This window comes from Erinaceus europaeus, chromosome 9 (genome assembly GCF_950295315.1).
Source record: "Erinaceus europaeus chromosome 9, mEriEur2.1, whole genome shotgun sequence".
NCBI lineage: Eukaryota > Metazoa > Chordata > Mammalia > Eulipotyphla > Erinaceidae > Erinaceus > Erinaceus europaeus.
The window spans coordinates 4,662,838-4,679,231 of record NC_080170.1 but is presented as its reverse complement, the minus strand read 5'-3'; the positions used below and the strand labels follow the sequence as shown (position 1 = coordinate 4,679,231).

Sequence of the window (16,394 nt, the reverse complement as noted above, 5' to 3'; positions counted from 1 at the left end):
TCCAGACAAACAGCTGTCACATCACTGACCCAGCATCTGGCCTCCTCCCCTGACTTTTCTCCTGCTGAGGTGTTTTAATCCTGACAGTCTAACAGAATCAATCACAGCCATCAGAGATGGAAGTGACACCGGCCTCACACATTAGAGACCCACAGTCACCCCTGCCATGGCCTCTGCCCAGAGCCTCTGCTGGGTGACAGCACTGAGCCGGAACTGTGGTTCCATCTGCCTGCCCACGGCAAGCACCAGAACTTCCCTTGATGTCCCCCTGGTGACAGAAGTCCCCAGCTTCCCAGCTGCCTGTCTGTCCTGGCCGTCTCGGTATTTGGACGAGGCCTCCTTCCAGTTGAGGGAAGCACCCTTGTTCCATTGTCAGTCAACAAGCGCCTTCCACCACATCCACACAGCAGTCGTGGGAGTTAGGCTGTTAAGTTTCTTTACTTTGCTTTTGAAGCAACAGGGGATACACTCCTGGTCTTGGACGTGTTTCATACCACAGGGCAGCCTCCCACGTCCAGTTCATTCATGATGGCTTTTCTTTTATTGCCACCAGAGTTATTGCTTGGGCTCAGAGCCTGCATTAGAAATCCATAGCTCCCAGCAGGCATATTTTTCTTTCCTTTTTGTTTCCTTTCGTTTTTGTTAGACTGGGCAGAGAGAAATTGAGAGGGGTGGGGGAGACAGAGAGGGAGAGAGAGAGACCTGCAGACCTGCTTCACGGCTCATAAAGCTTCTCCCCCTGCAGGCGCGGAGCCGGGGCATGAACCTGGGCCTTTTTGCGTGGTACTCTGTGCACACAACTTGGTGAGCCACCACCTGGATCATGCTTCTTGACTTTCTGTCTTCCTAATATATTTGTTCACTGGACAAGACAGAGAGAAATTGAGAGGGTGCAGGGGGCCAGAGGAGAGAAAGACAGATGGCTGCAGGCCTCCTTCACAGCTCTTGAAGCAGATGTGCCCTGGGTGGGGACCAGGGCTTCAACCCGGGTCCTTGCGATTGGTGTGTGTGCACTTAACCAGGTGCGCCACCACCTGGGCTCCTCCTTGACATCTAGAGACTGGGAGAGAGACACTACAATGTCATCCATGGAGCTCCCTGGGTGCTGTAGTGCGTGGAGAACCCATTCGGTTAGTGGTTTGAGCCCCAGGTATCTCACATGGGAAAGCATGTGCTCTCCTGGTGAAGTATCTTCTGCCCCCAGACTGCTTGACGCTCATCCTTGTCCCATTCTCAAACTTTGCATACAAACCACCTGCCTGTGCTAAGGTGACCAGCCCCCCCACGATCTCAAGGTTAGTGGAGATAGACCCAGATCCGCTGGGCAGGCCAGGACCACGTGCAAGGAATGGGCTGTGCTTCTTTTCAGCAGTCTGAGGTGACTGGATTGTTCTCCCTGCCTCCACGCCCACCAGCCCAGACTCCGTCGTCCCAGGAGGGGCCAGAGATCTCTTCCTGAAGCGAAGGATATCATGCTTTTCTGCCGGAGGCCTTTGTGCCCCCCCCCCCACTGTCTCCTCCGCCATATGCTGAGAGTAGGTGGTGAGTGGTGAGCTCTGGAGTGCGGGCAGCACTGAAGTAAGTGCTCCTCCCTCCCTCTCACCCATAACGCCTCTCCTGTGATTTAGAGGATGAAATGCTTGAAGAAAAGAAAGGGGTTGGGTGGGTGGTGGTGTGCCTGGTTGAGGTGCATGTTGCTATGCGGAGGTGCCAGGGTTCGAGACCTCATTCCCAACCTGCAGGGAGGAAGCTTCAGGAGCTGTGAAACGGTGCTGCAGGTGTCTTACTTTCTCTCCCCCCCATTTTTTCTTTTTTTTAATTATCTTTATTTATTGGATAGAGACAATCAGAAATTAAGAGGGAAAGGGAAGATAGAGAGACACCTGCAGCACTGCTTCACCACTTGTAAAGCTTTCCCCCTGCAGGTGAAGACCAGGGGCTTGAACCCAGATCCTTATGTCCTTATGTATTATAACGTGTGCACTCAGCCAGGTTTGCCACCAGCCACTGGACCCTCATTAGTGCCTTTTTATCTCTGTCTCTATCCAGTACGTAAATATATAAATGAACTATTGATATAAAAAGCAGACCGACACTCTCTGAAGTGGGATGCTTTGGCCCGCTGTGCCCCTGACACAGAACCCTGCTTGAGCGGCTGTGTGGCAGCCACAAAATGTTGGGCTTTTCTGTTTATTTCAGAGGCTGGAAGCAAGTAGCTCACTGCATGAAGCTAAGACATAATGCGATGTTTTGTGACTCTCGGTGCTCCTGAGAAGTAGACCAAGACTGGGCACAGGCCAGAGGTTCCTGAGGGACGCAGTGCTCCCTGCCGGCTTCAGGGTCAGCCCTCAGGCCCATTGCAAGGCCTTGAAAGAGGCTCAGGGACCTGAGGCTGAACTGACAGCACACTGTGCCACCCTGCCTGTGCTAGCCAGCCGGTGAACATAGCAGATGCCTCCTTACAGCAGCTAGAAAAGGCACAAATGCAGGATGGCTTGCTCTCAGAGTTGGGCTAAAAACACTCCATGGCTTGCAGAGCACAGGCCTGTCCTAGAAAGCACTGGAGGCCCTGGGCAGCCAGGAGGAGGTGGCTCCTGCCTTGTTTGGCACCGGAGATCATTGCATCAGGCAGGAGTGAGCTCAGGGCATCTGCAGAACTGGCCCTGGGTATAGACCTTCATAATCCCTCGGGCTGGAGGCCAGGTGGTGGCACATGCCACTCTGTGCAGAAGCCCGTGCTCCTCGATGCCCACCTGCAGGGGGGAGCTTCACAAGTAGACGGGCAGAACTACATGTACATGTCTCCTGCTCCTGCTCCCTCTCCCTCTCCTGCTCCCTTTCTCCCTCTCCTGCTCCCTCTCTCCCTCTCCTGCTCACTCTCCCTCTCCTGTTCCCTCTCCCTCTCCTGCTCCCTCTCCTTCTCCCTCTCCTGCTCCCTCTCTCCCTCTCCTGCTCATTCTCCCTCTCCTGCTCCCTCTTCCTTTCCCTCTCCTGCTCCCTTTCCCTCTCCCTCTCATTTTCCTTCTCCCTCTCCTTCTCCTTCCCTTCCTCACCCCTCCCTCATTGTCCCCCTTTGCTTTCTTTCTATCCTGTCTAATTAAATACATACATTTAAAATTTCTTTTTAAAGAAATGATCTGCTGATCTGAGGAGCTGTTATTAGCTAAAAGGCTGCCCCACAAGGCAGTCCCCATGGAGTGGGAGATGTGGTGGAAACCCTTGCGCAGGGGATAACTGCTTTGTGACCCTGCGCTGGGCACTCTGACAGGCATGAACATGGAGGGAGAGATGCCTGAGGCACAGACTTCACTCTCATGAATGTTCACAGTGTGTTCATGGCTCCTAAGGAAATAGCAGCAGGGCTGCCAGGCAGGAGGCTGGAAGTCTCACTGGGCATTCTCACAGAGGACTGCTACCGTTTGCAAATGTTATTCAAATCTTAAGCCTTTTGAAATTAAAGATTGAACTGTCCCTAAGACTTTGTAAGACCTATGATGATTCTCACAAATGGATGTGAGGGTGGGGAAGGAGAGGCCCAAGACTTCGTTAGTGGGTGTGGTGTGGAACGGCCCTATAGTCTAAGTCACTAGTACATTTCTTTATGGATACATTAAGGTTGGGGACTTAGCATGATGATTCTGCAAAAGAGCTTTCCATGCCTAAGGCACCAAAGGAACCAGGTTCAATCCCATGCACCGCCATAAGCCCAAGCTGAGTAGTGCTCCTATAAATATGTACATATGTCAGTGGAGAACAAGCACCTTCCTGCCTTAGAACTTGGGTTTGAGCCCCTGCATCACACAGGAGCACCATACACAACAGTCAGTGAGGAGAGCTCTCGGGATGGGAGAGTGGAACTCTCGGTCCCTCTATGTCTCTAAACTACAAACTAGACTTACGGCTCAGACTTAAGCCAGCAATCCTATGCAGGTACAGAAACCCGCACTAAGCTAGAGCACACACCGTGGCATCTAGATAAGGAGCGGGGGACAGAGGCTGCTCAGGGGAATGAGGCAGGCCTGGGGTTGTAGGTTCATTCCCAAGCACAGTTAAAACAAAAATGAACAAAACAACCCAGTAAAAATCCACAATGCCTATTTTTAGTTTGTAAAACAAACTAAAAAAAAAAAAAAAGCAAACCACAGTCCTAATCTGAGTGTATCCTGTGCCACGTCTGTAAGTCAGGCTCACAGCTTTCTTTCCAAAACGGCCATCCTGCAGAGGCCCTGCCTTAGGTTTCAGAAGCACATGGGGCCCAGAGAAGGCTTTCCTCTGGCGGCCTTCCCAGTGACTCCTAATAGCCGTGAGCTGCCAGGGGTCTGCCCTGAATTTGCAGCAACACAAGGGCCGAGGCTCACCCCCATGAACAAGGATCTCGCCCCAAGAGGGATTCAAGGCAGCAACAGTGAGAGACGGGCACGTGTCCTCAAACCTCCCTGGGGGCTTGAGGCTATGCTCCTGGGAGAGGGAGAGGGGATGCCATCTGCCCCCACTGCCACCCCAGGGGCCTCTGCACTTGGTCATCCTCAATCTCCAGGGTGTTCAGCACCTTACCATCCTAAATCCCAAGGCAGACAATGAGGCAGGGCAGCTCAGAGCCCAGGAAACCACTCTTTGTGTGGCATCAGAGCAAAGTGCAAACTCTCATGTTTTATGGGAAAAAGGGCAGACTTCTCAGTTCTGCAGAAGTGGGGAATCTGTCAACAATGGATCTGAAGTCTCCAAGGGCACCAAATTGCTGAGGCTGAGAGGCATAGCCTTCACCTCTGTGATTCCACTCACAACAGATGCTGATTCCTTGGGAAAAAAAAAATGAGTAAAAGCAGACATCCCTTACAATCCTGCAATGCCACTGTGAAGCAATTACCCGAGGGCCACAAAGACACTAATACGGAAGGACATGTGCACTCCTGTGCTCATGACAGCACTATTCACAGTAGCCAAACTATGGAAGCAACCTAAATGCCCATCCACAGATGACTGGATACAGAGGCAGGGGGAGAGACTGCCAGTGGGATGACACCTGGCATTAGAAAAGATGAAACACTGTCTCTGGGGACAAGATGGAGGTGATCAGGTTAACTGAAGTGAGTCAAAAAGTGAGAGACACATGTAGAGTATTATTAATAATTAAAAAATACGCTTGAAACAAACTACCGGAGGGTGGGTTCCTTTGGTGGCCATGGAAGGGGCCAGCTGCAGCACCTGGGGCCATAGAAACCAGCTCACGGCACTGGGGTCACACTCATATCTGAAGCCCTGGGCTTCAGAGCACCGTGGGCAGGTGCGGTGTTGGACCGCCCTGGGCATAGCACGGACAAGCATTCGCCGCACAAGCACAAACACAGACCGCACGTGATGTCTTCAAGGTGGCAGGGGCCCCAGAGGGATTCGAAAAGAAGTGCTTCGCACTATTTTAAAATAAAACACCCTCCAATGGAACAGCCGCTGCTGTGTCTTCTCTTTGTAATTTGGGGGACAAAGGGGGACACTGCTCCTGTGGCTCTGGCCACACAAAAGTCCAGGAGGAGAAAAGGGAACTGCAGGCTCAGCCCAGAATTCAGTGGCGCTCACCTGACTTAGTTTCCTTCCTGCCTCTTCTTCCACCACCAGCACCCCTCAAATGTCTCTGTCCCGAAGAAAAAGCACTGCAAGTGACTCTTCTAGTGCAGCACACACTCCTCCAAATGCCATGAGTCGCCACTGAACATTGCTCAACAGGCCCGGGCCACCCGCACCCGTGAAGTCTTTGCTTGCACTCTGCACTTGTTCTCAGGGTTCCCACAAGAGCCTGGTGCCTGGGGTGGCTCTGAGGTCAAGCGGGAGGGGCACATCTGTGCAGGAGGAATATGGAGGGAGGCAGCTGAACCGCAGCAGAGTGGTGGCATGTGGGGCACACGTGCCGGTCCAGGTGCTGAGAACACACACGGGGACCGATCTGAGCTTCCCAGATGCCCCGATACCACCTTAGGGATGCTTCTGCCACTGCCAGAGTTGACACTAAATCACCCAGCTGAAGCATGACACTGGAAATGCCACGTCTCATCTGGTCACAAAAGCTGATTCACTGGGTGAGGGAGGACCCTTCCTGCTGGCCCAGACTGCCATTCAGACAAACAGACATGGGAGCTTCCCTATCTCTCCCTCATGGCAGGGCCTCACATAACTGCCCCTTCTGAATTCTCTCTGGTGAGCAACCTCAGCATACCAAAGTGGACAGGGTGGATCTCTACAGGGGCAACACGACATAGTTTCCCTTGATTCCTGAAAACAGAGCATTTCTGTGTGACCTTTAGCAAGCTGTAGAGGTTTATAAAATGAAGACACAATCACCGTTCATACACAGGATGCTTTCAAACCTTTTCAGACCTAAGAACTGACATAGCACAGCAAATGGCAAGTGCAGACTAGACTCACACTTGCACACGGGCAAAGGCAGGCCTGGCACGAGTCGGCCAGACCCCACAGAGCAGATTCTGGGGATCAGGAAGCAGGGCTGCTCCACTGCTCGGATCTCATTGTCTCTCTGTCAGCAGCAGCAAAACCAGTGCTGACAGCCAGCTTGCTTTTTGTCCTAAAAGCTAAAACCCTCACTTTTTTTTTCAATATGGAAAAAAGCATAAAGATAGAACTTCTGGGCAGTGAAGTGGTCTATTTCCCCAAAGAGGAGAAGGCTGTATCACAGCTCCAGCCTTGAACAACCCACAGTATAAGGAGCCGAGTGCTCAGGCCAAGCAATTCATGCCAGTGTGTGGAGTCTGCTGCAAGCTGGTCTCACACAGCACCGACTGAATGCTGTTCTACTCCACCTGCTCTCTGTGTAAGACCTTCTTGGAGTGACCAAAGGGCAGATGCTTCACCAAGGACATGTCCACAGGCCAGACTCGTGGGATGGATGGGTGTGCGTTTAGAGTAGGCAGGTAGGTATTGTCCAGAAGGGGATGGACACATAGGAATGGGTCTCTGCAAAGCCCTGGGCACCACAGGCTGGCGCACAGGACAGAGGATGGAGGGAGACGACTGGTGTCAGGCAAAGGGCAGGAGCACAGCCTGGGGAAGAGGACTGTGGGCATGAAGTGGCTTTGATTCAAAGTCTCTGCAACAATCTGTAGCTCAAACAAAGCCTGGAGGGGCTATGGTCTGGCTGCTTTGGCTGCTGGCTTGGGGACCAACAGGGAGCTCTAAACTGGAGAGAGCTCAGTGGGAGCAGGTCTGCCTTGAATGCAGGAGACCCCAGTGGCCCCGGGCTCAACCCCTAGTACCACATGGCAGAGCACACACTGATCTCTCAAATCCTCTTATAAAAACAAATCTTTCGAAACAAATAAGTCTGGAAACTGAGGTCAGAAGTTCAATGGGTTTCAGTCTATTTCTTTCTGCCTAGAAACTAGCGGAACCTAACAGACTGGGCCTGGGTGGTGTGTGCAGAATAAGGCTCTCTGGGTGCCCCCTGACTAGGTCTACTCTTTCGGTGCTCCGGTCAGTGGCATGCTCACTGCAAGTCCTCATTCCTCTTCCTTGCGTATGTTTCCTGGACACAGAGCTCCAGGAAACGTTTAGCTGTTAACCCCCAAATCTCTGTCCTGCTCACACCCTTTGCCAAACCCTCAGAGTGGCTCCTTCAGTTCTATTGCCATCACCCCCTGCAGGACCCCTTGGAACCTATGACTGCGCGGATGGATCAGCAGTCCCACAGCCGGGCTCCTGCTCCAACTCCAGCCTCCTCGGATACGATGTCCAGCAAGCCAGCAAGGCCATGGGCATCACATCAGAGTAGAGAGGACTGATCCCATGCTCTAAGCTTCCTCAGTTCTGCTGGTCAACTTGATGCCGAGGGACAGGATTAAGCTGGCAATCACTGCCCTGCCCCCTGCCCCTTATACCCAGGCACACACCTGTCACCTCTGTGATTAGTCATTGTTTTTTTCTGCCAGCAATAGAGTGCTTGCTCGCAGGAAGAAATATGCAGTACCATAGACTCCTTTGTCTGTGAGCTGTTCTGATCCCTGTGCTGCTGGGATGAAGTTGAGAAGCAACCCCAACTCTCCTTAGCATGGACCATTCCAGTGCACAGTTTCATGGGGCCATGTGAGGAGAGCCCCAAGTGACCATTTAGGGCCCTTTACGAGTACTGGTACTCCCTGGCTCTCTCAATAAACTCAGTGTTAGAAAGACAACATGCTCTTTGCAGAAGGAAGCAGGCAAAGCCCCCAAGTGCCCCAGAACAATGTACCTGCCTCCCCTTCTGCACTGTCCTATAATCTGAACATACACTGTTGCCCAGCACCATTTCTCAAAATCACCTCTCTTATTAGAAAGCGGAACAGGAGAGCCCCCACTGCCCTGCTTTTGGATGGACACCCAGCCTCCTACTGCAACTCCCTGGCCACGGTGACACCTCCCTGCTGCAAGCGCTGGGGCCCACATAGCATTTCCGTGCAGCCAGGGCTGTGCGTGTGTGCAGTTTACCGTGCCAGACCACTTTCCATTCACACAGAGGGACAGAGAGGACACACACCAAAGGGCTGGAGCCACAACTCTTTCTCTATGCAGCCAGGGCTCAGACTGGGGGTGTGAGTGTGCAGGGCAAGGAAGGTGTCACCCCGTGCACTCACTCTCTCACCTGGTGTTCACACAGGAGGGCCTTTTCTCTCTTTTTTTAAAGAAAAAGAAAGCAAGGAAGGAAGGAAGAAAGAAATAAAGAAAGAGAAAGAAAGAGGGAGAAAGAAAGAAGAGAGGAGGAGAAGAGAGGGGAGGGAAGAAAGAGAAGGGAAGGAAAGGGGAAGGGAGGGGAAGGGAGGAAGGGAGGGAGAAGGAAGAGAGGGGATGGGAAGAGAAGGGGAGGGAATGGGAAGGAAAAGAAGGGAAGGGAAAGGGGGAGAAGGGAGAGGAGAGGAGGGGAGGGGAGGGGGGAGAGGAGAGGAGAGTGGGGAGGGGAAAAGAGGGGAGAAAAGGGGGAGGGAGGGGAAGAGAAGAGACTGGAGGAGAGAAATAGGACCAGAGAAGGAGCTCACTGGGTGGTATGCCTGCTTGCCACATGTGAACCCCAGTGCCTAGTCTCTGCACCAGAAAGGATGCACTATGACACCAGAATTGTGTTTCTCTGTGTCTGTCTCTCTCTGAAAAAAAAAAAAAAAAACAAAAAAAAACAGCCCCACGCTGTGGAATTTGAAGGCAAGTCTTAATGAAATCCACTCCTAACATTCACATTCACATTCACATGCCATAGGGCAGACCATTAAAAGTCGTATCCAGTGACACTGTTTCAGCCCCTCCCTGTGCTCGTTCTCACTGTGAAATGTCTGACTAGTGATTCTCCTTCAGTCGCTTGCGGGAGCTGACAGCTGCTAGGTGGGGCTTCTCACTCCTTTCTAAAAATAGGGAAATAGCGTGTGAGCTATGCTCATAGTCGGGAGCAAAGGTACAGGGGGGAAGTCAGATGTGCCCTGTCAGCCACAGAAAGAGAGTTTCTGGGCTTGAAGATGTGGGGATTTCTGCAAGCCATGGGAATCAACTCTATGGGGGAATCAATCTTTGTTGTACATGGTATCACGAGGGCTGGAAAGCAGGGATCCCCATGTCTGCTGGCAATGGCTATAACCAGGTCCATCTGCACTGAGTCAGCAGTTACTAAAAGAGAGACAGCATCCTAACACAGTGGGCATCTCATCTCAGTTCGTATATTTTTTGAACCCTCAGATGGAGAAAACAGGGATCAGTCTATATTCTAGATTTTGACCCAGGCCACACTGATAGGAGGCATGGGCACCAGGGCCCAGGGGGTGACTGCTGGGTCTGTGTTCTTACCTAGGGTGCCACAGGGCTCACCTAGAAATCCCTGAGACTTCCAGTGACACCCCAGACCGCGGGGGCCATGGCGCTGAAAGGCAGCCAAGAGTTTGTATCTGTTAGATTTTATTTTACAGAAACACACAAAGACTAAGCAGCACCAGTTTATTCTCGGTTACTCTTTCTTTCTTTCTCTCTTCCTTCCTTCCTTTCTGTCTCTGTTATATTCTATCTAAAAAAGTCAGTCAAGATTTGGGATGTCCGGATAGGAGGGAGGGAGGGAGAGAGGGAGAGAGGGAGGGAGGCAGGGAGGGGGAGAGAGAGAGAGAGAGGAGAATATGGGAGAATAATGTCTATGTTGGGGTAGGAGAATAAACCAAAAGTAATCCTCTTTTTAAGATGATTTCTAACCTTCCAAATCATGACTAAACAAACTCTTAAACTTCACTCAGAGTTAAATGTTGTTCTTTGTAGATAAATGTAAGAGTTGGGGTTTTCAAAAGAGAACTTTCAATTGACACTTCTGTGGTGGTTGGTGTAGGCAGGTAAGATTTATTTTGAAGACATGCAGAATTGTACTTCAAATACACATACTATCTTTACTTCAACCACACAACAAAATAAAACAGAACAGAACCAGCTTCATCTTTGCTCTGGGTAGTACAGAAAGGAACCAACTCACAATTTCAGGGCACTGGCATAAATAGAAATTCTCACAGGCTTCCCAAGTATTACAGCAATTATTATATACGTTAATAGATTCAATCAGGTACCACTTTTGCTTCCTACTGGTTCATGAGTTTTCAACACATTAACATGATTTAAATTCATCTTTTGACAAATTACACAGAGTAAGACTTACTGCCTAAATTATTTTTAAAGATGACTGGAGTGAGAATCCATTTATGAAATAAAAAAAATCAAAGCTGACCTGAAATGCACGTGCTTCTGCCTCTGTACAGCAGGGAAAGGGCTGAGGGAGTCATTTCTTGGCGAGCACCCATTGAGAGAACTGAGGCAAGGTGCCTTTCAGCAGTCCAATCTTCCCCAATTCTTTCTGCAGCCTTGACCCTGACAGATGGTGGGAGGTGCAGAGAAAAGAGCCCAGTCCTGCCCCCTCTGGGGAGACCACCCCACTAAGTGAGAAGCAGGCTGCTGAGGGCAGGGCAGGCTGGCTGAGCTCCTGCTCACTGGGCCTGGCTGGAGCAGACAGAAGGTCATGCCTTCCTGTGCGACACTAGTTTGATGGCAGTACCTCTTTGGAGTGCTTGGCCAGGCTGAGGAGGTTGTGCGAAAGTGGAGGGCTGGGCAGGGCAGGAGGGGAGGGACCCAGGCTGACTCCAGGAGCTTCCTGGAGTTGGAGCCCTTGGGGAGTGGAGAGCAAGGGCCAGAGCAGGGAAGTTGAGCAGCAGGAAGCAGGGCTCAGGGAAAGCTCAGGGCTCTGACAGCCTCTGTGGTGCTGTGAGGGCTCCAGGGGCTGAGGCCTCAAAGAAGCCATCACTGCTAGCCTGCAAGCTAGCTCATCTGGATAGTCCACCTGCTCTGGCTGCGACCCTGCTTCAAGCCTGGCCCCCGCCACACTGCAGGGGGTTTCGTGCCTGCCCTGGTGTCTCTCCACATCCCCATTCTTTCTGGACAGGTTAGTGCAGAGTGCTGAAGCCACAGTAATAAGGAAAAAATATTGGCCAGTGTGTGTGTGTGTGTGTGTGTGTGTGTGTGTGTGTGTGTGTGTGTAGGGGTGGGTCACAGATAGAGAGGGTAGGGTTCCAGCCTCTCCTGTCCCTTAGGATCTGCACTAAACAGTACAGCATCAAGGATCAAGGTCACTGATGGGAGACTTGCTGGCATCTATTTCTGCATACATGACTTCAGGAGCTTTCTGTCATCTCCCAGGGTCCTGGCCTGTGTATCTATCTACAAAGGAACCGTCAGAGTGCAGTGCTGAGCACCCAGCTAGGAGTTGCCACATCCCAAGCAGCATCTGGCAGGGAGACAAGGCCCAAGGCTCCAGCCCACTGCTCCATGCTTTTCATCTTTTCAAAATTATTCATTTCTTTATGAGAGACTGGGGGAGAAAGAGAAATGCCAGTACACGGCTCAGCTGTGGGTCTAGGTGATGCTGGGAACTGAACCTGCAGCCTCTGGGGCCTCAGGCATGCAAGCTGGTGCTCTCACAGGCTGTTCTAGCTGCCCAGTCCTGCCATCCTGCAGGAAGAATAAGCCCAGGAGCTCATGGATGCCAGCACTGATCAGTCTCCCCACGTCAGGAGAGAGAGAGAGAGTGAGAGAGAGAGAGAGAGAGAGAGAGAGGGAGAGAGAGAGACAGGGGCGGGGGAAAAAAGACAACCCAACACCACGCCACTGTCCATGGACACGCCACTGTCCACTCCCGTCTGGTGCTGGGGCTCAAGCTCAGAGCCTGGTGCATCATGGCAGCATCATAAGCCATGTCCTGGTCCCCTTCCTAGTGCTGGCTCATGAGTCGCAGAGCCTGCACTGATCCTGTGGAGGCCCAGAAGGTGGCGGAGTCACAGACCCACGAAGAAGCAAGAGCAGAGTCAAGACTGACTCCAGGCTAAAGACCTCATCACCCTGCTCCGCACCCGAAGTTCCAGACCGAAAGAAACATCGTTGAACCTGTCAGGAGCATAACCACCCTCCTGTACTCTCAGTGACATGGACTTCACCGGCTGGGAAGGAAGGCTCTGCCCTGGGAGCTGGACACAGGTCCCTTCTGTCAGGTGCATTAGCTTTCAGGACACCAGGATGCTGCTTAGTGCAGGATTAGCATCAACAAATTACTCATTACTTCCACGGCCACAGACCAGAAGGTCAGCAGGTCTCTTCCTCCCCCACTGAGAGGGTCCAGCACAACAGAAACTGGACAGACCATCTGCATAATCCCAGCTTGGGGAGAAGACAGGGCAGCAGCCCGCGGAAAGCCAGGAAGGGAGGCGTCACTGCCTGGCAGCTTCTGTGAAGATGCTCAGAGGACACCAGCCCTGTCGTTCCTGCTGGGGCCTGAAGGCTTGGAGACTTGCAGCCCAGTGGCAGAGGTCTGACCCAGTCCCAGTCACTGGTGCTGGGCGGCAGTCCTCCACCCTGAGCATCTGGGGAGCCATCGACTGTGTTTGCCAAACTTGCTTGGATGTGAGCAGTATGCTTGTTTGATGAGCTGAGTCTTGGGTTTCAACTAAGGATCCCGCAGAAGATGATCCCGCTCTGATCCTGGCTAATGCACCTCTAGGCTAATAAAGGCTGAGATGATTCTACTCTCTGATTTCATGGAGTCGAGAATGAAATGAGACATATGTGGCATTTAAAGAAAATGACTGTTATCACTGGGCATGGGAAGACTTTAACCCTCTCTGTGTGGCGAGGTCTCCCTGGGGGTGCGGGCCTGCCAGATTAACACCCCCTGTTCTGGCTCTCCTTAAAGGTTCTGGCTTGCTTGCTTCCTGCAGGTTCAGTTTCCGAGGCCATCAGAGGAGACCCGCTGAGAGGCTGGCTACCTTTCCTACCTTTCCGTGCATGAACTCACAGCTGTCTTCAGAAGAAATCGCACTTACAGGTGCGACAAGTCCCTGTGCCTCTGCACTTCCTCTTCCAGCCTGCACGGTTTTTAATCCATGCAAACACATTACACAAACAACTGTGGGCCCAATAACAACACACGGCAAGTGTGAATGGTAATTGCAAAGCTACAAGTGTGATGTGGCCAAGCTGCTCCCAATATTATTGGTGGAGAGGAAGGAGATGAGACAGGCAGCACCCAGGTGTATTGGGAAACAGAATCCCAAGCACTTGGGGGCTTGTCCTACACACATACTGATCAAGAAAACGGTGACAGGCCCATCTGCCATTCAGCATGGCCCGGTGTCTGCAGCTCCACCACAGCCACAGCTGTGGGTGTGACTTTAAGGAGACTTGGGGAGGAGAGTCCGCATGCCACATATCGGCTCCAAAGCACCAGGAGCAAAGCTGGAGGAGGCAACTGTTGCAGGCAAGGCCAGAAACACCACAAAAGGCTAAAGGCTCTCCAGCATGCTTGGGTATGCATCACCTTGTAAGGGCTCTGAGTCTGTGTGAGTGAGGGCCTTGGGAAGGGCAGGCAAGGGCAGCAGTGTTTCCTCCTGGAAATGTAAGCGCCGCTTTAATTCACTGAATTGCGATTTCTTCCTGTGTCTTGTTCTACAGTTCCCACTGCAGGCAGTTTGGGGTCAGGTGAACGCACAATGTGGTAGGTGAAACCCTTGGCGCTGGGACTGGCAGGTCAAAGACATTGGACACAGAGTCATTTCCCAACAACCTTTCCATGCTCACGAGCACCACTCAAGATAGTCTGAGGGCCATCACCTGAACAGTGCATCCTGCGAGTGTCTGCGATCGGCAGAGATGCAAGTTCAGCCATTTTCCTGCTTTTTTACTGTTAACTTAATATGAAATGTGGAACTAGGCCAAACTATGAGCTTACAGAAACGTGATTTTCACAAGAGCCACTGGACTGTAGATCACAGACTAGCGTAGACGCACAGGCCTGCTATGTGCTGAGGAACAAAGGGACCATGAATGAAGGGCCTCTAGGAAGCCGAGGAACCAGACCTGGAATTCCTAGCTACTGTGACGGGAATTTTCATGACCCCCTAAGATACCAAATCCCCGAGTAATTTCTTCTAGGACTGCACGGCCTTTAGAACCATGGGGAATGCGATCCCCATGGTGTTGATAAGACGTGAGCTGATGCTATTTGTGATAGCCCCTGAAAGGACTCAGCCACCACCTCATTCAAAAGCAGATGAGTCGCCGCCTGCATGCCCAGGGACGTGGGGTAAGAGATGAAGCTTCGGCCGCAGAAACAAAGTATGCAGTGACCGAGCAGGCAGGGCCTGGCAGAGCAGCCCACCCCTGTGGGTCCGCATCAGCCCTGCACGCCCGCGTGCTCAGCTGCAGACGTCTGTGTAGACACCACAAGTGAGGCCGCCAGGTGAGGGTGGGTCAGAGCCCAGGGACGAGCAAGCGAGTCCCTCACTCGGCCCCACAGCGCGGCGGCTTTGTCTTGATTTCCCTGTCCAGACATCTACCACCAGCTCATCTCCTGCTAACCAGACCAAGAGAATGCCAACTCTCCATTCACAGGAGAGAAGCACCCTTCACCTCCTCTCCCCAAAATCAAGGTGAGGTGAGACTGTTAAGTGTTGGGGTGGGGAACATATCAGGGAGAAGTGCACTTAGTCAATAATCAGCTCGTGAAGGAGTCTCTCACAGAGGCGCAATGTGGGTGGGAGCAGAAGCTAGAGATTAGGGGCAAGGTGAGCCCCAAGGAGAAGCTGCAAGGCAGAGCTGTCAGACCTCTGAGCCACGGCTTGGGACCTTAGGTCCGGCAGCCAGAGGGCCCAAGGCTCAGCTCAGGCTGAGGTGCTTTGGGAAGCCGCTTTGGGGGTTCCAAACAGGCTGGAGAAGGAGCTGGTTCTCTTCCAAGGAGCCTGGTCATGGCTGGAAGCTGGGGTGGGGGTGGCTGTTGTGCTGCCAGCTCTCAGAGCCCAGCCACCTGCAGGCACATCTGCAGGGCGCACACACAGGCACACACACACAGGCACACACAGGTACACACACACTGGGAGTGGAGCCACACCCACCTTGCCTGGGGAACTCGTCGGACTCGCGGTGCACCAGGTCAGTCACGCGGTTGCCGTAGTGCATCCTGCTGTCGTGGTCGTAGGCCTTGAGTGTCTCGCTGGAGCTGTAGGACTTCTGTGTGGGCACCCGGCAGTCCTCGCTGTCCAGCGACGAGCTGGTGTACCGGCACTCCTTGCCGCAGCGGCCGCGGGTCAGGGAGCGGTGTCGGCGGTCTTTGACGTCCATCCTCCTGGGGCCAGGCAGGGCTCCGAGACTCCCTGGGCTGTCGGGCCTGCCCCCTGGCCTCTTGGCTCTGCCTCCTGGAAGAGAGAGAATGGGGAGACGGTGAGCGTGGGAGAGATGACAGCAGTGCAGCTGCTGCTCAGACTGCTGTGATGCAGTCGGGACAGGCAGCCATGCTCAGCTCAGGGCCGTGGCCGGCACTCCACACTTACTCCTGCTCAGTGATATATTCTTGCTAACTGTTTTTGTTGCTGCTGGGGCTTCACTGCTCCGGCCTGACTTTTGCAGATAGCGAGGGTGATGGGGGGGGGGGGTGGACAGAGAAGGAAAGAGGGAAGATGGAGATGGAGAGAGAGATCAAGAGAGACACAGAGAGAGAGAGAGAGAGAGAGAGAGAGAGAGATCACAGCACTGAAGCCCCTCCCCCCAGTGTGGTGTGGCCAGGCTGGAAGCCAAGCCACATGAAGAGCAAGGCCGGTGCCCTGTCCAGGCACTGCGGTGTGTATTGAAACAAGCAGTCTGGGCCCAGAAAACTCATTTTCTTGCCAGTGAGCAGGTTCTTCTCCTCTGCAAGTCCCTGTCCTGGACACACCCAGGTCACTTCCCCAGAGAGGAGCTTGCTTGCAGGGTAGTGGGCTGCCACAACCTCCTGGCTATCCAGGAAGCCCCTCATCTTGGGCCACTCACTGCAGAAGGGATGTGGGGACAGGCAAGAGCTAAGGAAGTGAAGAGAGGAGCCAGACTGA

At 52.8% G+C, this 16,394-nt stretch overlaps 1 protein-coding gene across 1 annotated transcript in view; it reads right to left on the bottom strand.

The window, feature by feature from the left end:
- The window catches only part of TENM2 (teneurin transmembrane protein 2), a 755,069-nt gene extending 739,349 nt beyond the window's left edge, over positions 1-15,720 (bottom strand). Inside the window, exon 1 of the mRNA XM_060197006.1 lies at positions 15,426-15,720. Within this exon, the coding sequence (XP_060052989.1) occupies positions 15,426-15,651 (226 nt within the window). The 5' untranslated portion in view covers positions 15,652-15,720. The remainder of the gene's footprint in view (positions 1-15,425) is intronic.
- Positions 15,721-16,394: the final 674 nt, after the last annotated feature.